The sequence below is a fragment of the Xenopus laevis genome, chromosome 5S (assembly GCF_017654675.1).
Source record: "Xenopus laevis strain J_2021 chromosome 5S, Xenopus_laevis_v10.1, whole genome shotgun sequence".
NCBI classification, from domain to species: domain Eukaryota; kingdom Metazoa; phylum Chordata; class Amphibia; order Anura; family Pipidae; genus Xenopus; species Xenopus laevis.
Window position 1 is genome coordinate 53,233,499 of NC_054380.1, and position 24,710 is coordinate 53,258,208.

The 24,710-nt window shown below is 40.0% G+C and overlaps 1 protein-coding gene across 7 annotated transcripts in view; it reads left to right on the forward strand.

Annotated features, from left to right (window-relative positions):
* Positions 1-24,710, forward strand: part of arid4b.S (AT-rich interaction domain 4B S homeolog) — a 215,084-nt gene that overhangs the window by 96,668 nt on the left and 93,706 nt on the right. For 6 of the 7 annotated variants that reach the window (XM_041564562.1, XM_041564558.1, XM_041564560.1 and 3 more), the window contains exons 3-4: positions 12,154-12,264; positions 13,876-13,941. In XM_041564562.1, coding sequence (XP_041420496.1) covers positions 12,154-12,264; positions 13,876-13,941 — 177 coding nt within the window. Of the gene's footprint in view, positions 1-12,153; positions 12,265-13,875; positions 13,942-24,710 lie in introns of those variants that run through there. The other variant, XM_018241597.1, reaches the window with a different exon arrangement.

The window sequence follows — 24,710 nt, forward strand, 5'->3', positions numbered from 1 at the left end:
TTTGGATTCCCGTAAATTAAGGAAGTTTCCTCCCCAGTGTCAATTAACTCTTTGAGAGGTTTTAACTGATTAAGTGTGCTTCCCCCTCCTTTTCTGCTAATTCTCTCTATTGGAATAATTTCAATAATTTTGTTGTAGTAGTTCCATGAAATTTGATCGAATGACACTCCGTCTTTAAGGAGTGCACTAAACAAATGTCTATGAGTTATTTTAGTATTGTCTTCCCTTTTCTCTGACCTAGAAGCTCTTTGAGTTGGAGCGGGTGCTGGCATTTTATTTCCCACTCCCCTGAGTCAGTTAACTCCCTCATAGCCCGAACAGCTACCTCAATTGGTTGTGTCCTAGCTATTACACACCATTTCAAAGCTTCCTCTTTCAATTTGTTAATCACCTCCTTGATGGTATACTTAGGCTTATCCCCTCCTGGCCAGTCAGTAATTAGGGGATACCTTCTGAATGTTCCTATTGCAGCCAACATTAGCAAATTGGTAGGTTGTTGGCTATTGTGTGTTCTAAAGACATCTTGAACAATGGAATCATGAGTTAGCTGCACAAATTTAGGTGCATCATCTTGATCTACAGAGATGCCTGCAGCTCCCATATCATACAAACGTATTAGCCAAGTAATCAAATTTTCCCCTGGCCTTTGCTTAAATCTCATATGTATATCAATAATTTGTTGTTGTAAAACATCCTCTGTAATATATGTATAATCTATGGGTTGATTTGGGATTGCTATCTTCCGTCGAGACAAAGATCTACATTCGGAATCAGAGGAATTTTGTTCATCACTTGAATCCCAAATATTTCCATCCCAGATTTCTGGGTCCCAATCTGCAGAAGCAACTACAGCCTGCACGTTTCTCTGACTGATAGTTCCCTTTTTCTTTTTATAGCGTGCTATTCTTACAGCAGCCTTTTCTGTGTGACATTGTAACTGCTTTAGCTTTTTAGTTAATATATTTTTCTCAGCTTCAGAAGTATTCAACTGAGCTTGAGCAGCTTCTAACTGAGTTTCGTCAGAACCTAACTCTTCCTCAAGCTTTACTTTCTCTAAAATTAAATCAGAACAGTTTTGATGCATCTTTCTGTACCCAAACAAAAGGATCCAGCCTTGTCTGGATACGGCACTAACTTTGTTACCTTTTTCAACATTTACCCTCTGCAAACATTGCACTACATTAGTAGGTTCACCACTTTTTACATCCCAAGACTCACGTGGTCCCGTACAGCATGCCCACTCGTTAGCAATGATCCTGTATGGCGTTTCATCCCAACCAGGAACACACACTCTCATCCCTGATCTGGGTACATCAACCACGAGCTTGGGTACTCTATCCTTAGATTTGCGAAAGAAAGCCATGTATTAAATTATTTCCAGAGACCCCACTCCTGGTACCAAATGTTTTAATTGTGGTTCTATGAGTCTCTCGGAAGTAATTCAAACACACTAGCTAGTATAAGCATAAGTATAAGGTTTATTACATACATAGAATGAAGAAGATATACATTACCGAATGAGTAAAAGAGCGAAGCAGACAATCTACAACCAAGACTGGGAGATCCCGGAACAGTCAGCAGATTGAATCCCTCAAACGGTACACGGAAGGTCCTGTGCCAGCACGCGTCAACCCCACAAGTGAGATCTCAACTGACCGAATGTAGACCCCCAGTTTATATAGGCTTAGCAAACAATGAGCTCATATAGTAGTTTAATCAATAGCTCATATTATTCATATAATGGTTTGGTTAATAACAGATCTTGCTTCCCATGCGCTCATCAGGATCTGGCCAGACTCCCAACAAGCACATCCGAAGCAGAGATCTTATCTTAGCTAGCTGGTAGCTGAATAGCATATTGTGCCCCTAGCTACAATAAAGGAAAGTCTGATAAGGGCTGCAGAAATCATAAAACATAATACATATGAGAAAAATGAACGAATTAGGTCATCGAGTTGATTACTTCCCATGATTTCTCTTGCACAACGCTTCATTATACAGGATTATGGATTATAAAGCCTCCTTGTATACTATCATACAAAGCTTTTTTATACACAATTCAGTCATAAAGCTGTCTTTTTACACTATATTGGGCTCAACATACGACATTGGGTTCAACAGTAGAACAGTTCTTTGTGTTCTATTTTATACAGTTCTTTATCAAAGTATTGCGATGAGCTATTGGGTTTAATCAGAGTATTACCATGAGCCATTATTGAAAAAACTCCTATTAATACAATACTACACAACAACATGCCACCCTGCTTGTCTCAGACACACGTTTCTGGTATATACGATAGGACTAGGCACTCAATGCATTCGATATGGTTGTGGTGGCTTTTCTGGCAGTGGTCGATTCTATAACTACGCCGAGTACAGTTATGTGGGCAGTGGTAGATGGCAAAAACATTCACTCACCTCATGTCCTGGTACCCCGCCATGTACCACTATGAGTTTATATGGGCCATACTTGGCAGTGGTGACACAGTGGACTCTGGTCCTCAACCACCCGCTGCAATAGGGTTGGAACTGTACACTTACTCTGACTAGTGGTGAGTGGATAGACGAATAGGGATTATGGTGAATAACTGGTCTCTGTGAATAACATACACAGAGCTAAACAGGATAAAATATGTTGCCTATACCCGGGGCTTATTCTATGAATAGCCCGCCCACCTCTACGGTACCAGAGCTGCGTATGTTTGGGCGGTCTGAACGTATACTCTGAAACTTCAGTAGCCCATACCTTGTTTGGTTGTTGTTTATGCATTGTATGCTTGAGTAGGCCTGTTGAATAAGTTGTATACCATATGACCCAGTGTAATGACCATTAGGCATGTTTTGTTTTGTTTTTTTAATCTTATTTATATGTTTGCTACATATGTAAATACCATGATTCTGTTCTGTTTGATGTATACATCTGCCACACAAGATCACAACAAAGGGTGTAGGTGATGCTAGTGGTTGCCAGGCAACAGTTTTGGCGTCTTTTTTTTAATTTAAACTGTTGGCTCCTTCTATACACTGTTTATCCTTGAGAAAGGTTCCTGTACTGAACCAAAACGTCTGCTTAATAAATCTGTTTAACCCTTTAAGTGCCAGCAGAATTTCACATTTTGGTTACGCGAAATGCCAGCCGTTTTTGAAACATTTTGTGCTCTCTCACTTTAGGGGCATTTTCTGAGGGGAAACCTATAGTTTACCTAGGAAAACTATACATTGTTTTTTTCGGTAGAAACTGAGCTTTCTAAATCTGCCTGAGTTTTCATGTATTTACACCTGTGCAAAAAAATTTATAGTGCTAAATACCAAAAAAAAAAGAAAAATTACCATTTTTCATCGTATATCAATTTATACCAGAAAAATATTTCATTTTACGGATGAAAATCCAACTGATTTGGAAAGCCTTATGTCTCTCGAACGTGCCAATACCAGATATGTATAGTTTTAGGGAGATTTAGGATTTCTGTACAGCAAAAACTCCCGGCAGTATATTACCAAATTTTGAAAGCACTAAGGCAGAAAACGGCATGCTTTAGATTCCAAGGCAAAAAATCCTGAAACCGTAGGTTTACCCCAGAAAACCATACATTTTTGAAAAGTACACATTCTGCCGATTACAAAATGGGTAACTATGTCTCTCTACTCCCAACTACCAAACATAAAAGCTTGTCTGAACATAGCGGTTTTTCAACAAAAAATTCAAAATTCTGAAAAATCATTTCAAAGGTTTTATTTTGCTGCTCCGCATATCCCAAACTATATTAGGTACCAAGAAAAAGCACCTGAAATATGATTGCCAGGGGTCCACTGAACAATTTGATACCCATTATGCATAGGTTTACCAAAGTATCTGGCATTTAGAGACACCAATATGTAGTTAGCACATCCAATTTGTTCAGGACTTTACTTCAGCTACTGAGAAATCAACACATTGACTGCATTTTTTGTGGGGTAAAAACACAGAAATATATGTTTACCCCCCCAAACCCATATATTTTTGGAAAGTACACATTCTACTGAATCTAAAATGGGTACCCATGCCTTTCTGCTCCAAACTACTGAGTCGCAAGGCTTTCCCAAAGTTGTCGGTTTTGGTGAAATATCTGAAAATTGCCTCAAAGCTTCAACTTCCCAGCACCATATCACCCATGTGTCATTACGTACTAAGAAAAAGCACCCTAAATATGATTGCCAGGGTTCCTCTGAACATTTTGGTGGCCATTGTTCATAGGTTTCCCAAAGTATCTGGCATTTAGAGTCCCCAAAATGAAGTTAGCGCATACAAACAGTCCCGTGGGTAACTTCAGCTAATGAAAAATCAACACATTGACTGCATTTTTGTGGGGTAAAAACACAGAAATATATGTTTACCCCCCAAAACCCATATATTTTTGGAAAGTACACATTCTACAGAATCTAAAATGGGTACCCATGCCTTTCTGCTCCAAACTACTGAGTCGCAAGGCTTTCCCAAAGTTGTCGGTTTTGGTGAAATATCTGAAAATTGCCTCAAAGCTTCAACTTCCCAGCACCATATCACCCATGTGTCATTACGTACTAAGAAAAAGCACCCTAAATATGATTGCCAGGGTTCCTCTGAACATTTTGGTGGCCATTGTTCATAGGTTTCCCAAAGTATCTGGCATTTAGAGTCCCCAAAATGAAGTTAGCGCATACAAACAGTCCCGTGGGTAACTTCAGCTAATGAAAAATCAACACATTGACTGCATTTTTGTGGGGTAAAAACACAGAAATATATGTTTACCCCCCAAAACCCATATATTTTTGGAAAGTACACATTCTACAGAATCTAAAATGGGTACCCATGCCTTTCTGCTCCAAACTACTGAGTCGCAAGGCTTTCCCACAATTGTCGGTTTTGGTGAAATATCTGAAAATTGCCTCAAAGCTTCAACTTCTCAGCACCATATCACCCATGTATCGTTATGCACCAAGAAAAAGCACCCTAAATATGATTGCCAGGGTTCCTCCGAACAGTTTGGTGGCCATTGTTCATAGGTTTACCAAAGTATCTGGCATTTAGAGGCCCCAAAATGAAGTTAGCGCATACAAACAGTCCCGTGGGTAACTTCAGCTAATGAAAAATCAACACATTGACTGCATTTTTGTGGGGTAAAAACACAGAAATATATGTTTACCCCCCAAACCCATACATTTTTGGAAAGTACACATTCTACAGAGTCTAAAATGGGTACCCATGCCTTATTGCTCCAAACTACTGAGTCGCAAGGCTTTCCCAAAGTTGTCGGTTTTGGTGAAATATCTGAAAATTGCCTCAAAGCTTCAACTTCCCAGCACCATATCACCCATGTGTCATTACGTACTAAGAAAAAGCACCCTAAATATGATTGCCAGGGTTCCTCCGAACAGTTTGGTGGCCATTGTTCATAGGTTTACCAAAGTATCTGGCATTTAGAGGCCCCAAAATGAAGTTAGCGCATACAAACAGTCCCGTGGGTAACTTCAGCTAATGAAAAATCAACACATTGACTGCATTTTTGTGGGGTAAAAACACAGAAATATATGTTTACCCCCCAAACCCATACATTTTTGGAAAGTACACATTCTACCGAATCTAAAATGGGTACCCATGCCTTATTGCTCCAAACTACTGAGTCGCAAGGCTTTCCCAAAGTTGTCGGTTTTGGTGAAATATCTGAAAATTGCCTCAAAGCTTCAACTTCCCAGCACCATATCACCCATGTGTCATTACGTACTAAGAAAAAGCACCCTAAATATGATTGCCAGGGTTCCTCCGAACAGTTTGGTTGCCATTGTTCATAGGTTTACCAAAGTATCTGGCATTTAGAGGCCCCAAAATGAAGTTAGCGCATACAAACAGTCCCGTGGGTAACTTCAGCTAATGAAAAATCAACACATTGACTGCATTTTTGTGGGGTAAAAACACAGAAATATATGTTTACCCCCCAAACCCATACATTTTTGGAAAGTACACATTCTACAGAATCTAAAATGGGTACCCATGCCTTATTGCTCCAAACTACTGAGTCGCAAGGCTTTCCCAAAGTTGTCGGTTTTGGTGAAATATCTGAAAATTGCCTCAAAGCTTCAACTTCCCAGCACCATATCACCCATGTGTCATTACGTACTAAGAAAAAGCATCCTAAATATGATTGCCAGGGTTCCTCCAAACAGTTTGGTGGCCATTGTTCATAGGTTTACCAAAGTATCTGGCATTTAGAGGCCCCAAAATGAAGTTAGCGCATACAAACAGTCCCGTGGGTAACTTCAGCTAATGAAAAATCAACACATTGACTGCATTTTTGTGGGGTAAAAACACAGAAATATATGTTTACCCCCCAAACCCATACATTTTTGGAAAGTACACATTCTACCGAATCTAAAATGGGTACCCATGCCTTATTGCTCCAAACTACTGAGTCGCAAGGCTTTCCCAAAGTTGTCCGTTTTGGTGAAATATCTGAAAATTGCCTCAAAGCTTCAACTTCCCAGCACCATATCACCCATGTGTCATTACGTACTAAGAAAAAGCACCCTAAATATGATTGCCAGGGTTCCTCCGAACAGTTTGGTGGCCATTGTTCATAGGTTTACCAAAGTATCTGGCATTTAGAGGCCCCAAAATGAAGTTAGCGCATACAAACAGTCCCGTGGGTAACTTCAGCTAATGAAAAATCAACACATTGACTGCATTTTTGTGGGGTAAAAACACAGAAATATATGTTTACCCCCCAACCCATACATTTTTGGAAAGTACACATTCTACCGAATCTAAAATGTGTACCCATGCCTTATTGCTCCAAACTACTGAGTCGCAAGGCTTTCCCAAAGTTGTCGGTTTTGGTGAAATATCTGAAAATTGCCTCAAAGCTTCAACTTCCCAGCACCATATCACCCATGTGTCATTACGTACTAAGAAAAAGCACCCTAAATATGATTGCCAGGGTTCCTCCGAACAGTTTGGTGGCCATTGTTCATAGGTTTACCAAAGTATCTGGCATTTAGAGGCCCCAAAATGAAGTTAGCGCATACAAACAGTCCCGTGGGTAACTTCAGCTAATGAAAAATCAACACATTGACTGCATTTTTGTGGGGTAAAAACACAGAAATATATGTTTACCCCCCAAACCCATACATTTTTGGAAAGTACACATTCTACCGAATCTAAAATGGGTACCCATGCCTTATTGCTCCAAACTACTGAGTCGCAAGGCTTTCCCAAAGTTGTCGGTTTTGGTGAAATATCTGAAAATTGCCTCAAAGCTTCAACTTCCCAGCACCATATCACCCGTGTCATTACGTACTAAAAAAAAGCACCCTAAATATGATTGCCAGGGTTCCTCCGAACAGTTTGGTGGCCATTGTTCATAGGTTTACCAAAGTATCTGGCATTTAGAGGCCCCAAAATGAAGTTAGCGCATACAAACAGTCCCGTGGGTAACTTCAGCTAATGAAAAATCAACACATTGACTGCATTTTTGTGGGGTAAAAACACAGAAATATATGTTTACCCCCCAAACCCATACATTTTTGGAAAGTACACATTCTACAGAATCTAAAATGGGTACCCATGCCTTATTGCTCCAAACTACTGAGTCGCAAGGCTTTCCCAAAGTTGTCGGTTTTGGTGAAATATCTGAAAATTGCCTCAAAGCTTCAACTTCCCAGCATCGTATTGTCCATGTATCATTACCAGCATAAAGCATCCTAAATATAAACATATGGGTCTACTAAACAGTTTGATGCCCAATGTGCATAGATATACCAAACTATGTGGCGCACAGAGACCCCCAAATGACAATAGTGTATATACAATTTCACAGCTGACGCGCTGGCTGCTGCAATATAAGCACCCGGTGCGTGTATTTTGCGACATTAGACCCCCCTAACAGTACAGAGACCCCAGAAAACCATATATTTTCAGAAAGTACACATTCTGACGAATTCAATATGGGTAAATAAGTGTTTCTACTGCAAACTGCCAAACTGCAAAGCAATGCTGAACATAACGGTTTTTATCAAATTTCGGAAAATCGTCACAAAGCTTGAATTTTACCCCATTATATGCCACACATTTCGTAACGTATCAGCATAAAACATCCTAAATATGAACGCCAGGGGTCTACTGAACACTTTGATGCCCAATATGCATAGATATACCAAACTATGTGGCGCACAGAGACCCCCAAATGACAATAGTGTATATACATTTTCACGGCTGACGCGCTGCCTGCTGCAATATGAGCACCTGGTGTGTGTATTATGCGACATTAGACCCCCCTAACAGTACAGAGACCCCAGAAAACCATATATTTTCAGAAAGTACACATTCTGACGAATCCAATATGGGTAAATAAGTGTTTCTACTGCAAACTGCCAAACTGCAAAGCAATGCTGAACATAATGGTTTTTATCAAATTTCTGAAAATCGTCACAAAGCTTGAATTCTACCCCATTATATGCCACACATTTCGTAACGTATCAGCATAAAACATCCTAAATATGAACGCCAGGGGTCTACTGAACACTTCGATGCCCAGTATGCATAGATATACCAAACTATGTGGCGTACAGAGACCCCCAAATGACAATAGTGTATATACATTTTCACGGCTGACGCGCTGGCTGCTGCAATATGAGCACCTGGTGTGTGTATTATGCGACATTAGACCCCCCTAACAGTACAGAGACCCCAGAAAACCATATATTTTCAGAAAGTACACATTCTGACGAATCCAATATGGGTAAATAAGTGTTTCTACTGCAAACTGCCAAACTGCAAAGCAATGCTGAACATAATGGTTTTTATCAAATTTCTGAAAATCGTCACAAAGCTTGAATTCTACCCCATTATATGCCACACATTTCGTAACGTATCAGCATAAAACATCCTAAATATGAACGCCAGGGGTCTACTGAACACTTCGATGCCCAGTATGCATAGATATACCAAACTATGTGGCGTACAGAGACCCCCAAATGACAATAGTGTATATACATTTTCACGGCTGACGCGCTGGCTGCTGCAATATGAGCACCTGGTGTGTGTATTATGCGACATTAGACCCCCATAACAGTACAGAGACCCCAGAAAACCATATATTTTCAGAAAGTACACATTCTGACGAATCCAATATGGGTAAATAAGTGTTTCTACTGCAAACTGCCAAACTGCAAAGCAATGCTGAACATAACGGTTTTTATCAAATTTCGGAAAATCGTCACAAAGCTTGAATTTTACCCCATTATATGCCCCACATTTCATAACGTATCAGCATAAAACATCCTAAATATGAACGCCAGGGGTCTACTGAACACTTTGATGCCCAATATGCATAGATATACCAAACTATGTGGCGCACAGAGACCCCCAAATGACAATAGTGTATATACATTTTCACGGCTGACGCGCTGGCTGCTGCAATATGAGCACCTGGTGTGTGTATTATGCGACATTAGACCCCCCTAACAGTACAGAGACCCAGAAAACCATATATTTTCAGAAAGTACACATTCTGACGAATCCAATATGGGTAAATAAGTGTTTCTACTGCAAACTGCCAAACTGCAAAGCAATGCTGAACATAACGGTTTTTATCAAATTTCTGAAAATCTTCACAAAGCTTGAATTTTACCCCATTATATGCCCCACATTTCGTAACGTATCAGCATAAAACATCCTAAATATGAACGCCAGGGGTCTACTGAACACTTTGATGCCCAATATGCATAGATATACCAAACTATGTGGCGCACAGAGACCCCCAAATGACAATAGTGTATATACATTTTCACGGCTGACGCGCTGGCTGCTGCAATATGAGCACCTGGTGTGTGTATTATGCGACATTAGACCCCCCTAACAGTACAGAGACCCCAGAAAACCATATATTTTCAGAAAGTACACATTCTGACGAATCCAATATGGGTAAATAAGTGTTTCTACTGCAAACTGCCAAACTGCAAAGCAATGCTGAACATAACGGTTTTTATCAAATTTCGGAAAATCGTCACAAAGCTTGAATTTTACCCCATTATATGCCCCACATTTCGTAACGTATCAGCATAAAACATCCTAAATATGAACGCCAGGGGTCTACTGAACACTTTGATGCCCAATATGCATAGATATACCAAACTATGTGGCGCACAGAGACCCCCAAATGACAATAGTGTATATACATTTTCACGGCTGACGCGCTGGCTGCTGCAATATGAGCACCTGGTGTGTGTATTATGCGACATTAGACCCCCCTAACAGTACAGAGACCCCAGAAAACCATATATTTTCAGAAAGTACACATTCTGACGAATCCAATATGGGTAAATAAGTGTTTCTACTGCAAACTGCCAAACTGCAAAGCAATGCTGAACATAACGGTTTTTATCAAATTTCGGAAAATCGTCACAAAGCTTGAATTTTACCCCATTATATGCCCCACATTTCGTAACGTATCAGCATAAAACATCCTAAATATGAACGCCAGGGGTCTACTGAACACTTTGATGCCCAATATGCATAGATATACCAAACTATGTGGCGCACAGAGACCCCCAAATGGATATATAGTAGATAAAATTTACAAGGTAAAACAAAATAAGGCAGTAAAGAGTGAAATGCAAAAAAATCCAATAAAACCACAAAAATCAATGTTTTTTTTCCAGACTAGTGTTATCGGCCATCAGAATCACAGTTTGAATATTTTAGCTGGGCCAAACAGGTTATACGGCTAGAAACAAGTGAACACAACATACGCAGAGCTGAAAATGCAATAAAATGGCTAAAAATTCAATAAAATGGCTAAAAATGCACCAAAATACCCAAAATTGCAATATAATCACCGAAATAACATAAAAAAGATATTGCACAGTACGGTTAGCGAATACGCTATTCGTAATGGCAATAAAACATTTTTTTCAGCCAAAAAAAGAGACGATGCGATAAGAAAAAAAAAAAAAAGCCACAATGCCATGTATGTGCGTGTGCGTGTGTACAAATGGTAAATTACATGTTATGTGCGCGTGTGTGCGTGTGCACATGTGTGTAAGTGCAGTGAGTGTAAGTGACCCCCCCAATCCCCAAAAATGTATGTGTAAGTGTGTGTAAGTGTGAATCTAAGTGTGTATTACTGTAATAAGTGTGTGTTGGTGTGTTTGTGTGTGTAATTGTTGCACTAACCTGAAAAAGTCGCTGGAGACTGTTGCACACGATCAGGAAGAGGCCCTGGAAGAAATCTGCGACGTCTTCTGTGTCCCTGTGCTGTGGGGGCGGAGATCTCCGGCGCGGTGTAGGCTGCAGCAGCAGGACACGTAAGTAGCACGTGCCTGCTGCTGTTTTTGGGCCCCTGGGCGATCGCGCCCCAGGGGCCACTCGATCCCCTGCTCTGCTCGTTGTCTAGGGGCAGGGGATCGAGCAGGAACGGAGCGAGCGGCTCTAACAGCCGCTCCTCCGCTTCTGAACCCGGAAGTGCTGCAGAACGTAGAATCTACGTTCTGTGGCATTTCAAGTTACTTTTCCACAGAACGTAGATTCTACGTTCTGTGGCACTTAAAGGGTTAAATCTGTTTCATTTCACAATATTTACCTTTGTCTATCTATGCAAATCCTGTGAGTGCCTTGGACAGTCTATTTTCAATACTTTTTTTACTGGAGCACTCAGGTCGTTTGGCTAACCTTAAGGTATGCAGCGTTCTCACACTCCGATCATGTAAAGCACTTGTGGTAACACTGTGTAATAATGGGAACATGTGGAAAAGGACATTGCCAGGAGATTATATGCAGTGCTCAATGTAAAGTGTTTTACATGCAGCAGTTTAATTGCATCCTGAGGTTTTTTTCGATTGCCTACAGAAGAGCAGATTTTTCCATGGGTGAAAAACCATCCTGTGTCATTGACCTTCTTCATTTTTTACTTTGTCATCCTGCCTCCTAGAGGGAAGTCACCGTTAGCCGTATGGTAGCTGTGCTATGAGAAGTATTTTTATCTGTGAGTAATACAAATCCCCTTGTCCGTCATGTTTGATTATTGCTAAAAGCATGTTATAGCATCAGGGATTGTAAAAACCTGTGAATATGTACCACCTGCTTTGATCATATTGATGTTTTTAAAGTGCAAGAAGTGATTTCATTTTTTTCTTTCCTGACAGTCTATATATGAACCACCTTACTTATCTGTGGGCACAGATGTAAGTGCCAAGTACAGAGGTGCTTTTTGTGAAGCCAAGATAAAGTCAACAAAAAGGCTTGTCAAAGCAAAGGTATGGTTTATTTTCAATTTATTACAAGCACCCTTATTTACTAAAGTCTCCAGTTGCATGAAACTATGGTGGGTACTTGCTGATTGGGAATTACAAACCCCTCAAAATATGCAACATTCCCCTTTGCAAAATTGTGCGGTTTTCAGTTAACTGGAACACGGCCATCTCACGTATTTCATAATAACTAGTGGAGAGTGGTTGTGATGGTGGGGGGGGGGTTACCCCCGAGTGGTTAACTTTCTTTCTTCTTTTTATACTCTCCTCCCCCTCCCATGGGAGCTTAAAAGAAATCATAACTGTAATGATAATGTTCAGTACTTTGCCAGGGCTTTCATTCAGCTTTTGTCAGTTGCTGCTTGTTTTTTGATATTTTGTGCCCAATTGAAAAAATAGATGTTTCGACCCTATGTAAATCTGCCCCTAAGAGTTGGCTAACACTTTGGTGTACAGCAGGTAATTGGGCCCTTATGTCACTAAGGACCTTTACTACATTACATTCTATGTAATAGGTTAGACCGATTTGTGATTTGGGTGGTGGTTGATAGATTTCAGCAAAATGACTAATTTTGTTGCTCTTTCCTTCTGCTAAAACATTGGCTGAATTGTTTATTTCTAACATTTTCAAATTGCATGGTTTTCCAGTTAATATTGTTTATGACAGGGAGTACAATTTGTTTCCAAATTCTGGCAATCATTTTACTAGACAATCTCCATTTTTTTTTTATTGTTAATAAACCGAGCGCTGTTTTTTTCTCTTGTTTTATTTGTATCCTACGTGCCGACAGGCCGAGTCGGCAGCTTATTGGCCAAATATCTGAATTGATATCTGGCTATAGTCAGGCAGATGTTGATCAAGCAGGGTTAAAAATACCGGCCGCATATGTTCGTTGATGCTGTCCTTTGATCCAACCACCCGTATTGCGTGCATTATGATGGCTCACGATTGGATTAGCCCGATATCGCCCACCTCAGTGTGGGCACATCGGGGAGAGATCTGCTCGTTTGGCAAAATCACCAAATGAGCGGATCTCTGTGTGTATGGCCACCTTTAAACCGAGCACTGGCAAAAGGGTGTTTCTAGCAGCTGGTCAACTCCACAGTGCTGGTTAGACCAATCGCTGGTGATTTTTTTTTTCTCTTGTTTTATTCGTATCCTAAAATCCCAAACTGAAATGCCCAATTCACACTTTGCTCATAACTTTGGGGGCACCAGAGAAAATGATGACATAGCAGTGTTAAAATGGCCATACAGTACATGGGAATATTTAAGCTGCTGGGTCTTTTAGACTGATTCCGCAGCTTAACTGCCCGTGTATGGGGCCTTCCGATGGGCCTCCCTGACTGATATCTGGCTAAAAAATCGGCCAGATATCAAGTGGACAGATTCGATTTGTAATCATGATTGAGGACTGCATCCACTAGTTAATGCCGTCTTCATCCTGTCGACGCCAATTCCCATTGTTGTAATCTGATCGTCTGACCCTAGGGCCCGCCTAATATTACCCTACTATGGTGGGTATATTGGGGAGTGCTTGCCAAATGAGCGGATTTTATAGAGCATAGCCACCATTACATGGAAAATCTTTAACCATTTTTATGTTTCATTCACAGGTAACATTTAGACAGGATTCCTCAACTGTGGAAGTGCAAGATGATCATATTAAGGGACCCCTAAAGGTAATTAGTTATGAGGAAAATGTTTATGTACTTAAAAGACATTGTTGATTTTATATATATATATATATATATATATATATATATATATATATATATATATATATATATATATATATATATATAGATATAGAGATATATATATATAGATATAGAGATATATATATAGATATAGAGATATATATATTCAGATAAAGGAATGAAGCAGCACACGAATCTTTGCAAAAGTCTATATTACAAATCAAGCATCAGTAGAGTGACGTTTCGGGCAGGCTATATTCCAACACCATAAATTTCAGTTGGTCTGCGGTATGTCCTTTTTCCAAGAAATGTTTCGTGTTCACAGTGAGACCACACAGATGGTCAAATCACGTATCTCTCAACATCGTTCCATCATCAATCTAGGTAATATGACCTTGCCTGTATCCACACATTTCTTGGAAAAAGGACATACCGCAGACCAACTGAAATTTATGGTGTTGGAAACAGTACCTCCTTTGAAAAGAGGGGGTGATAGAGAATTCCTCTAAATTTTATTCCTCTAAATCCACTGAATGCATATATAGGGTTAAAACGAAGTGGTGATGGATGTGGACTAATCATTATGCAAATTATGAAGTCATTTCCTGTTATATGCCCTTTATCAAGCCATAATAAAAATGAGCATTATACAAGTGATCTTTAAAAGCAACAAACAGGAAATGACTTCATAATTTGCATAATGATTAGTCCACATCCATTACCACTTCGTTTTAACCCTATATATGCATTCAGTGGATTTAGAGGAATAAAAATAGATCATAGTCCTTATTGAGACCTGAGGGATATAATGATCCAAGTTTTTTAATCCACCACACCTCTCTCTGTTTTAATTTTAATTCTCTATCACCCCCTCTTTTCAAAGGGGGTACTGTTTCCAACACCATAAATTTCAGTTGGTCTGCGGTATGTCCTTTTTCCAAGAAATGTTTGGATACAGGCAAGGTCATATTACCTAGATTGATGCTGGAACGATGTTGAGAGATACGTGATTTGACCATCTGTGTGGTCTCACTGTGAACACTAAACATTTCTTGGAAAAAGAACATACCGCAGACCAACTGAAATTTATGGTGTTGGAATATAGCCTGCCCGAAACGTCACTCTACTGATGCTTGATTTGTAATATAGACTTTTGCAAAGATTCGTGTGCTGCTTCATTCCTTTATCTGAATATATCTAGTGGGGACGTGACGGGGTCCCCCACAGGAGCGTGCAGCGAAATCAACACTGACTACACTTCTGGAGCGCATTTCGATACTATATATAGAGAGAGAGATAGATATATAGATATAGATATATAGATATATATGTTATATATGTTATATATTATTGATATTTGTGGGTGGGTGTTACAAAAAGTCACAAGCCATCACCCAAGTCATCGGTGAGTGACATTTTTCATTAGCAAAGACTTGCAAACCTCCCATACAGTATACAGGAAAGCAATTTAAAAAACAATTACAAAATCTCAATTTTTTTTAGGATATGCAACAAAGCCTTTTTTTTATGTCTTATATAAAAATGTTTACATTTTTTTGTGGTTTACTGATTTCCTGCATATTGTTGGTGAGGTTCCTCATGATTTTATGGGAAAGAAAATAGGTTTTTTTATTTTTATTTTTTACAATTCAGTAATATATTCCAGGATTTCAGCATGGTTTCAGGCATTTGCATGCTAGTAGTGTGTGTTATAGATTGTACATCATTTGCTAGTGGAGGCGTTAACTTGGACTGGTAAATAGTGTGCAAATTAAAGGGAGTATTTTATTTGCATCTATGTGGACATGAAAAATGCAGTTTTTAATCTGGTTATATTTAGAAGGTTTCCATTAGATGACTCTCATAGTAGATTTTCATTTCTACAAAAATTCCCATTTACGGTTACTAGATCATACACCAAATTGGGAACTCTTCTAGAAAATCAATCAATATATCTCTATTTCAACCTATGTTTTCTCTGGTTGCAAGCAGAAATGCACTGATGCTGTGAGTCACTGACATATTTTGACAGATTGTATCTGCTATAACTGACTGATAGTAAAGCAGTAATAAACCATTTATCTCTTGAAGGGTTTGTTCACCTCCAAACACTTTTTTTCCATTCAAATGGTTTCAGATTGTTCATCAGACATAAATACTTTTTCCAATCACTTTCTATTTTCTATATGTGACCGTTTTTCTAATATTGAAGTATACAATTTCTTTTTCCCCCTTCAAAAGCAGCTCTGGGAAGGGGAGTCGCTGACTCTAATTTAATTAATACATTTAGTTGATACATTTGTTATCTTTGTCCCTGCTAAGCAGAATCCATGAGTTTCATTAAAAGGCAGCTGTTAGAATTGATACAATAGTTGCTAATATTCCACAGATGTTGCTGAGAAATGTATCAACTAATGGAGCAAATCATAACAGTTCAGCATCTGCACCTAGATCAAGGAGATGCCAGACTGAAACACGAGACAGGAAAATTTAACTTTAAGTTTAACTTTTGGTAAAATGGTAAAAAATAAAAGGATGCAAAGTAATTGAAAAAAGTCTTTGTTTATGGTGAACGATCTGAAAACAACTGAACCGAGAAAAGTGTTTGGAAGGTAAACAACACTTTTGCAATTTTTGTTCAGGAATTTCAGTTATGAAATTCAATAGTTATCTGATTGACAGGTCCAATTAATATAGTGACCAGGCATTAGTTTGAATGAGACTAAATGATAAATAGTGAAAGATATGAAATAGAAAGATAATTAATTAAAGGTTAACAATAACATGGTAGACTCAAATAGCAATAGATTTGTCAGAGACAATAGTTGGCTAGTACCTGTTGCATGAATAAAATCTGAATTGCATTTTGAATCTTAAAGGAGATATTTTATATAACCTTCATATTCAGATATATTACTCATCCTTCCTCAAAACATGTAATAATGCAGAAAGAAAACCTCTGCAGCGAAACCCCTACCAACCTCCCACCCTCTATCCTGTGTGTTCCCAGCCTGCACATAACTGTCTTATGCTGCTAGGCAACCTGCAACAGACAGAGGAGGGATTAATAATTTCCATGATAGTGTCAGGGCCCGAAGGCTCTGATTGGGAATTACGGACCAAGGAGGAAGCAACAGGCACCAACACAGATTGCGGTATCAAAGGGGTAGAGAAGTAGCGGAGTCAAATCCATGCAAAGTGAGTTCAGGCAGCAAGGTTCTTATTCAATAAACAGGCCACGGTCAATATCAGGAAATCATAGTCAGAATCTGTACTATAACGCAACCTGGAACACACTACATTGAACCTATAGTCGTCGTAATCAATGTTTTGACATGCAAGCGCCATGACGCGTTCGCGTTTTGAGACACTGGGGTCAAAGTGATGCAACGTACTATGCGCAACCACTGGGAGCGGCCATCTTGCCAGTGGCACCGAAGAGGAAAGGAGCACTGGAGTGCACTCCTTACAGATAGGATATGGACCTGTAAACCACGGTCCCAGCTTGAAAGATGGAACCGTAAGTTTAATATTCTTTGTAGATAACCAGACCAAGTTTCCAACCTGTTATTTGGGTGCCTCACTGCGGGACCTATCGGCTGCTCTTTTTTGAGCGGAAGTAGCTGCCGAAAGGGAATTGTGTAACCCAGACCAAATCTTAGAAAAATGCATTAAAGAAGAGTTAACAGAAGGTATGGAGGATAAATGACCTCAGTATGAAAATGCCTTAGGATGCAAACCATTAACAATAAAAAAAATGGAGATTGCTTAGTAAAATGTTCGCTAGAATTTGGGAACAAATTGTACTGTACTGTACCTGTCATAAACAATATTAACTGGAAAACCATGCAATTTGAAAATTTTAGAAATAAACAATTCAGCCAATGTTTTAGCAGAAGGAAAGAGCAACAAAATGAGTAATTTTGCTGAATCTATCAACCACTAATCACAGTTTTTCCCTGAGAGGGAGGAATATCGACTATAAAATCCATCGAAAGATGGGACCAAGGTCTATTAGGGATAGGCAATGACCCTTAACAACCCATAGAGTTCTAGAGGATTTTGATCTTTGACAAACAGGACAAGAATTAACAAATTTTTGCACTTGTTGACGGCCACCAAACATTTTGAGTCAATAAAGCAATAGTTTTAGTAATACGTTAATACCCAGCCATTTTAGAGTTGTGAGCTTCACTGAGTCATTTTCAGGAACAGCTCTCACCTGGAACCAATGTCTGAGCTTGAGACAGAAGTGTGGCAAGATCTGACCCTAAAGTTGCTACAATCACCTCTTTGGGAATATTGGAAACACTTTCAAAAGGTTCAGACACATTTGATTCAAAGCTCCTAGAGAGTGGTCTGCTTTAGTACCCTTGGAACCAGGCCTGTAAGTTAGAGAAAAATTATACCTGGTAAAAAATAGAGCACATCAAGTCTGTCTTGGGTTCAAATGGTTTGCTGACTCAATATACAAAAGATTTTTATGGTCAGTATAAACCGTGATAATATGTTTAGCCCCCTCCAACAAGTATCTCCATTACTCAAAGACCCATTTAATAGCCAACAATTCACTATAACCAATATCATAATTGGCCTCAGAAGATGAGAATTTCCTACAAAAAAAAGTGCAAGGATGTACATTGTTCATTATGGTAGCATTTTTTACCCGATCAAGTAATTCAGAGATTAGCGGAAGTAAAATTCAGAGAAAAATTCAGTTTTTGTTAATTTTGTTAAGGCCTCGATAATCAATACATGGACGAAGGCACCAATGCTTTTTGCCCACAAAAAAGAACCCAGTACCTGCAGGGAATTGGAGGTTCAAATTAATAAAACCTCTTTCAAGATTTTCGTTAATGTAATCTTTCATAACCTGGGCCTCAGGCAACGAAAGAGCATGTTTTCCCTCTAGGAGGAGCAGACCCTGGAGCCAGGTCAACAGGGCAGTCGTAGCGCCTATGTGGGGTTAGTGTTCTAATTAGGGATGCACCAAATCCACTATTTTGGATTCGGCAGAACCACCGAATCCTTTTGCGGAAGATTCGGCCGAATACCGAACCAAATCCTAATTTGCATCAAATTAGGGGTCGGAAGGGGAAAACACCTTTTCCTTCCTTGTTTTGTGACAAAAAGTCACGCGATTTCCCTCCCCACCCCTAATTTGCATATGCAGACATCCGCAAAATCAACATAGGAAGAAGGTAATCCCTCCAAGGAGGTAACTGCCACCAATTGAGGAGAAATTAGACAAGAATCTTTACACTTAGATTCCCACTGAATAACCTCCCAGTTACCCAATCTATGTGGGGATTGTGTACCTGTAACCAGGGTTACCCCAGAATTAAAGAAGAAGAAGACCCATCTAAAATGCGAAAACATAATTCCTCACAATGTATACATTGTATATACATATATTGTACATTTGTTTGTACACATGGACAACGTTGGGTTACCAGACCTGACCCAAGTGGGCTCTTATTAATTGCCAAAATTCTCATAGGTGGTATAAGGGGAATATTATACCTTACTTCGAAGGCAGAATCCAAGAAATTCCCCGCAGCCCCCAAATCCACAAAGGCAGAGATTTAAATTGAACCCCCAGGCCAGGACAAAGCAGCAGGTACCAAAATCCTAGAGGTAAATTGGGGAGAGGAAACTCCCCCTTCTCCATTTAGGCTTTGAAGTTTCCCGGCCTCTTAGGACAGTGGTTAAGGAAATTACCTTTATTCCCACAATACATACACAGACCCTGGGATCTCCCTTTTCTTCAGGGTATACATGGGTGACCCCCAATTGCATGGGTTCCTCCTGAGGAATAGGTAACGAGGGAGTTGATTTGTCAGAACTACATACTGTAGGAAAATATGTACCTCTTTCAGCCCGCCTGGAGGTCATCCAGTGGACGGAGGAAGATAGTTAACCAAGCTGTCTTTGACAGAGTCAGAAAGCCCCACACGAAATTGGCTATGAAGAGCAGTATCGTTCCACCCAGTCTCAACAGACCAGTGGCGGAATTCCGTACAATAGTCCTTAATTACTCTTTTCCCCAGGCTGAGTTTACGAATAGCGGTATCGGAAGAGGTAGCACAGTCCGGGTCATAGTATAATATTGCCATAGTACTAAAAAATACCTCTAGGCAGTGGCAGATCTACCAGGGGAGCAGGGGGTGCGATTGGGACAGGGCTCCCCAGCAGCTCGCGCACCACTTACGGTGACCGGAAAATTGAGTACGAAGGGGGGTGGCTGCTTGTCCCAGGCCCGCCCCCCCGCTAGTTACGTTACTGCCTCTAGGGAAAAACGGGCAGGGTCAGAGGGTGGTAACCTTAGTGCCCAAACTTGTGGGTCACCTTGTAGTAAGGTCGAACCTTACTATGAACCTTACTTTCTCCTCGCCAGTAGAAAAAGGCTTGAGGGAAAAAACTGCATGCCTCTAGGAAAATAAAAAAAACTCCTATCCCCACTAAAAGGGAAGGAAATCTTAGATTCATGAGGACTACTTTTATTACCCAGAGTGGATGATTGAATAGACCCCACAGGAACTGCAGCAGGTGGTTGCACCACAGGGATAGATAGTTGCTGAACTGCATATAGCCTGGCAGAGAGAGATGCAGACCTTGAACCATGAAGTCCTGTTTCCTCTCTTGTTCCTCCAGGCGCTGTAGGAGGGTAGAGAGAAGCATCTCGGTGGTGAGAGGAGCAGCGGAAGCATGACCTTCGGCGTCCACTTTCCAGCTCGTTGTACTGTCATGTACGGCTTCCTAAATTCAGAACAAGTGCTAGGCTCCCTGGTCACGGCTCAATCTTCTACCTGTAGTAGCTGCCTTTGGCCTCTGGAGGAGCCTTCAGCCATACAGTTGCTGCCAGGTCTTAATTTGAGAGCAGCAAAGCAAGCGTTCTGAAAGAGCAAAGGGGCACATTCGTTTCCAAGGTTTAGGATGGAAGGCAACAACGCCAGGTCTCACAGATTAAACTATAAAGTGTAGTCAGGCAGGCCGGGGTTGGTGCAGGCAGAGTTCAAGAATAGTCAGGCAGGCCGGGGTCGGTACAGGCGGAGTTCAAGGATAGTCAGGCTGACCGGGGTCGGTACAGGCCAAGTTGAAGGATAAACTATACAAATATGCAACCAGTATATGCTAAATTTAGATCATTGAATGAGCTTACCGCTGTGTACAGCGGGCCCGGGTGCACACCCGAGACCTTCAGCAAGGGGAGCAGATACCAGGAAACTCGAAAAGAGGCTTTTGTGTCTACCAAGGACACTTAGTCATGACTAAGTGTCCTTGGTAGACATGAAACGCGTCAGGCCATGGTTCTTAATTATGAAAAATAAAATTTAAGCTTTTTTTGAATACTTTTACAATCTGACTCTGGCTTTACTATTTTGTGGGTCCAGGCTTGTGCTAGCATCTTTTTAAGTTTCCTAAGTTGAAGGATAGTCAGACAGGCCAGGTCAGTGCATGTGGAGTTCACAAAATGGTCAGACAGGCAAAGGTCAGGATTGGCAGAATTCAGAAGAGTCAGACAGGTAGGGATAAAAACCGGAATACAAATAGACAAGGGCATCTCTGCATCATATTAAGTTGGAAATGCTTTTCACAGGGTTAAACACAGAACAAAAATGGGAAGTCTTTAAAATGCTGCTTAATAAATATACTTGTCAGTATATTCCACTTGTAAGCAAGGAACGTCATTGCAAAGCAAAACCTTTTTGGTTCAATAGAAGTGTTGGTGTTGAGGTGGGTAAGAAAAGACGTGCTTTTATGGCTTTCAAGTTAGCTGGTACAGCCGAAACATTTATAAGGTACAAGGAGGCCAATAAATCATGCAAAGAAGCTATAAGGCAAGCTAAAATTTCTATAGAAAAGGATATTGCAGCAAGCAGTAAAAAAAATCCAAAATTATTTTTTAAATATGTTAATAGTAAAAAAATTAAGCAGGAAGGGGTGGGACCCTTACTATCAGAGGGGGGTCAGCTGGTTGATGAAAACAAAATAAAAGCGCAGATTCTGAACTCGTATTTTTCATCTGTCTACACAAATGAAGAACCAGTAAGTGAAGGTTTCCTTCTTAACACTCCCAATTCTAGTAATACAACTAATGATGCATGGTTCACACATGAAGAAATTCAAAAGAGACTTGAACATGTTAAGATTAACAAAGGTCCAGGGCCAGATGGTATTCATCCCAGGGTAATTAGCGAGCTTAGCTCTGTGATTGCCAAACCTCTTTACTTAATTTTTCAGGATTCATTGAGATCTGGCATAGTGCCGAGAGACTGGCGAATTGCTAATGTGGTGCCTCTATTCAAAAAAGGATCCCGTTCTCAGCCTCAAAACTATAGGCCAGTTAGTCTGACGTCAGTATTAGGAAAGCTTTTCGAAGGGTTAATAAAGGATAAGATACTGGACTTCATAGCAAATCATAATACTATGAGTTTGTGCCAGCATGGTTTTATGCGTAATAGATCTTGCCAGACTAACTTAATTTCTTTTTACGAGAATGTAAGTAGAGACCTCGATTCTGGGATGGCAGTGGATGTGATTTACTTAGACTTTGCTAAAGCATTTGATACAGTGCCACACAAAAGGTTACTGGTTAAATTAAGGAATGTTGGACTGGAACATAGTATTTGTACCTGGATAGAGAACTGGCTAAAAGATAGACTACAAAGAGTGGTGGTAAATGGAACATTTTCTAATTGGACCAGTGTTGTTAGTGGAGTACCGCAGGGCTCTGTACTAGGTCCCTTGCTTTTCAACTTGTTTATTAATGACCTGGAGGTGGGCATTGAAAGTACTGTTTCTATTTTTGCAGATGATACTAAATTGTGCAGAACTATAGGTTCCATGCAGGATGCTGCCACTTTGCAAAGTGATCTGTCTAAACTGGAAAACTGGGCAGCAAACTGGAAAATGAGGTTCAACGTTGATAAATGCAAGGTTATGCACTTTGGCAAAAATAATATAAATGCGAGTTATACACTAAATGGCAATGTGTTGGGAGTTTCCTTAAATGAAAAGGATCTAGGGGTCTTTGTAGATAACACGTTGTCTAATTCTGGGCAGTGTCATTCTGTGACTACTAAAGCAAATAAAGTTCTGTCTTGCATCAAAAAGGGCATTAACTTAAAGGATGAAAACATAATTATGCCTCTTTATAGGTCCCTGGTAAGGCCTCATCTGGAGTATGCAGTTCAGTTTTGGACTCCAGTCCTTAAGAGGGATATAAATGAGCTGGAGAGAGTGCAGAGACGTGCAACTAAATTGGTTAGAGGGACGGAAGACTTAAATTATGAGGGTAGACTGTCAAGGTTGGGGTTGTTTTCTCTGGAAAAAAGGCGCTTGCGAGGGGACATGATTACACTTTACAAGTACATTAGAGGACATTATAGACAAATGGCAGGGGACCTTTTTACCCATAAAGTGGATCACCGTACCAGAGGCCACCCCTTTAGACTAGAATAAAAGAACTTTCATTTGAAGCAACGTAGAGGGTTCTTCACAGTCAGGACAGTGAGGTTGTGGAATGCACTGCCGGGTGATGTTGTGATGGCAGATTCAGTTAATGCCTTTAAGAATGGCTTGGATGATTTTTTGGACAGACATAATATCAAAGGCTATTGTGATACTAAACTCTATAGTTAGTATAGGTATGGGTATATAGAATTTTAATTAAAAGTAGTTAGGGGTGTGTGTATGGATGCTGGGTTTTCATTTGGAGGGGTTGAACTTGATGGACTTTGTCTTTTTTCAACCCAATTTAACTAGGTAACTATGTAAAAGCAAAGTGCAAATACCTGCTTCCCCCAAAGAATGCCGTACTACCTGCATTTGAAGTTCTCAATTGAGCCCTGTATTTTAACACTGTATATGCTGGCAGACAAGGGCTCTATCTGCCAAGAACATACTAGGAACATTATTGACCAGATTTGCATGTATGAGTGAGTGGGGTTAAATGTAGTAGTGGGATTACATGTATGAGTGAGATTAAGCATATGAGTGAGTGGGATTATGCATATGTATGTGTGGGGTTACATGTATGAGTGGGATTATGCATATGAGTGAGTGGGATTACATCTATGAGTGGTATTATGCATATGCATAAATGGGATAGCATGTATGAGTGGGATTATGCATATGTGTGAGTGGGATTATGCATATGAGTGAGTGGGATTATATGTATGAGTGGGATTATGCATATGTGTGAGTCTGATTAAATGTATGAGTGGGATTATGCATATGTATGTGTGGGTTTACATGTATGAGTGGGATTAATCATATGAGTGAGTGGGATTATGCATGTGAGTGGGGTTACATGTTTGAGTGGGATTATGTATATGTGTGAGTAGGATTATGCATATGTGTGTGTGGGATTACATGTATGAGTGGGATTATGCATATGAGTGAATTGGGTTACATGTATGAGTTGTATTATGCATATGCGTGAGTGGGATTATGCATATGTGTGAGTGGTATTATATGTATGTGTGGGATTACATGTATGAGTGGGATTATGCATATGTATGTGTGGGATTACATGTATGAGTGGGATTACATGTATGAGTGGGATTACATGTGTGAGTGGGATTATGCATATGCGTGAGTGGGATTACATGCATGAGTGGGATTATGCATACGAGTGAGTGGGATTACATGTAGGAGTGAGTAGGATTACACATACTTGCTAATAAAGTTACATTACAAACAAAACTTCTGAGCAAGGACATCAGGTGTGGCTGGATATACAAATA